The 2,129-nt window shown below is 53.5% G+C and overlaps 1 protein-coding gene across 2 annotated transcripts in view; it reads right to left on the bottom strand.

The window, feature by feature from the left end:
• Eif3a (eukaryotic translation initiation factor 3 subunit A) overlaps window positions 1–716 on the bottom strand; it is a 52,393-nt gene extending 51,677 nt beyond the window's left edge. For both annotated transcript variants that reach the window (XM_023708995.1, XM_023708996.1), the window contains exon 1: window positions 508–716. In XM_023708995.1, the coding sequence (XP_023564763.1) occupies window positions 508–556 (49 nt within the window). In that variant the 5' untranslated portion in view covers window positions 557–716. The remainder of the gene's footprint in view (window positions 1–507) is intronic.
• Between the last annotated feature and the right edge of the window lie 1,413 nt (window positions 717–2,129).

Raw genomic sequence — 2,129 nt, 5'->3', positions numbered from 1 at the left:
GTTTCCGGGGGGGGGGGGGGGGGGGCAGGGGTGCCGCGGGGGGCAGGGAGGTGGGCCCGCCAGGCACCCGGCCCTGCAGGGAGGTGGAGCCGAGGTTCTCGCGTGCATTGTCCCCGGCAGGGAGCCATGTTTCCTCCTCCCCGGCACTCCCAGATGGCGACCGGGGCCGCAGGGTCTAAGACCAAAACCCCGCGGTCCAGAGTTCTGCGGGAGCCCGGTGAGGGGAAGGAGCTCCCGCCGGAGCACGCGTGGCCCCTGGCCGCGTCCCGCGGCGCGGCAGAAGGCAGCGGGAGGAGAGAAGGCCTCGGGGACGGCTGCTTTCCGCACCTCCCACCGCTTTTGGCTGGAGTGGAAAGGGAAACCGCGCCCAACCCGGCCAGGCCTGCGGCGGGTAGGCCGCATGGGCCTCGGCTCCGGCCGCACACTCAGGCGCCAGGCAGTAGGCCAGGGCCCTCGACCTCAGAGACCTCGGGCGCCCCAGCCCGGCGCTCCGCCATCCCGACTCACCGTTGGCGCGCTTGAGGGCATTTTCCGGCCTCTGGAAGTAGGCCGGCATCTTGGCAGCAGGCTCAGTTCACCCGGCGTCAGCTAACTCCCTAGTGGCCCGAGCCGGGAGAAGGGACGAAGGGGAAGCGGCGCGAAATTCCACGCGCCTCGCCAGCAGTCGCCCGCGCCCAGCCGGCCAGCGACGGAAAGGAAGGAGCCACGTGATCCCCGCGCGGCGGCAGCGCCGCCGCCCAAGCCCCGGATGTAAGGGCGGGATTCAGCGCGAGGGCCGCCCTCCGGGCACGCAGGCGCGTTGGCGTCACGGCCGCCGGCTGACGTGGCGGCGGCAGCGTCTGGGCGCGCTGGGGGCGGGGCCAGGCTTAGTTGGGCCTGAAGTTCGGAAGGGAAGCTAGGGAGGTGTTTATTTAGGCTTTTACTCCTCCGGCGATAATCGGAGTGGGAAACTTTCTTTTAGTATCGGTGCTTCTGCCAGTAAGCAAGGCTAGTCTCTGAACAGATTCACTTTCAACAGGATTTGTGCGAAGGCATGCCAGGTTGGAATGAGAGCCTATCTGGCGAAAGAATGAAATGATGAATTTATTTGACAGAAACATTGAACAAGTGGAGTTAGACCAGTACTGTAGACAGCTGGGAAATACTGGCGACCTGTCCTGAAAACGGAGTAGCTCAGAAAATGAGTGAGAGGGCCAGGGAGATCAGGTAAGCGCAAGGGCCTGAGTTCAATCCCTGTTTCCGCAAAATAAATAAGCTAGAAGAAAATGAGTGAGACCAAAGCAAGCTGACCTAGGACAAAAGCCCTGCAGCAGAAAGCATAGCCTTTGCATACCGCACTTGTCACAAATACAGGAGCAGTGAAGGCTAGAGCGAAAAATTTACAATAGACCCTGTCTTTTATGGCTTATTTAACAATTTTAATGCTCACAAATTGATAGCTATGCCTAAAACTTGAAAACCATTTAAACTGGATGAATTCTTCAACTCGTGATATTGTTAAAATGAATTTTCACTGAACATTCTGCAATAATAGATGGGATACGTGAATTAGTGAGGGGCTACTATATCAGTAAATGAGGAAACCAACCTAGACACATTAAAAGGGCCGGGGAGATGGCTCAGTGGAATAAGCGCTTCCCTGGCGAGAGCATGGGCCTGAGTTCAATCCCTGGTTCCGCCAAAAAAAAAATTAGGCAGTTCTTCCTCTACCATGCTTAGAGTATTTGGTATGCATGTAAGAGCTAGACATGGCTGATGTAAAAGCAACAATAAAAGCAATACAGACTTTTATGAGCAAGATCAAGGGCCCTGTTTGTGCTTGTTATAATTATGTCAAAATTAAAGAGCCAAGTAAAAGAGCAAATAGTTCTTTCATGTGCTGTAAACAAACATTTTTTAAAAAACCTAATGGAGTTAATTATTGAAACTGTCCTACCAATTTGGTTTGAAACTGTCTCATTGCTATTTGTTTCTCAATAAAATTATGGAAAAAAAAATTTTTAAAAAACCTAATGGACCATAGAAAATGTAAATAGAATAAAGTTAAAAAAAAAAAAAATAGGGGCTGGGGAGATGGCTCAGTGGAATAAGCACTTCCCTGGCAAGCTCAAAGATCTGAGTTCAATCCC

The sequence above is a fragment of the Octodon degus genome, unplaced genomic scaffold (genome assembly GCF_000260255.1).
Source record: "Octodon degus isolate 3935 unplaced genomic scaffold, OctDeg1.0 scaffold00010, whole genome shotgun sequence".
Classification (NCBI taxonomy): Eukaryota; Metazoa; Chordata; class Mammalia; order Rodentia; family Octodontidae; genus Octodon; species Octodon degus.
This window is presented reverse-complemented; position numbering and strand designations above follow the sequence as displayed.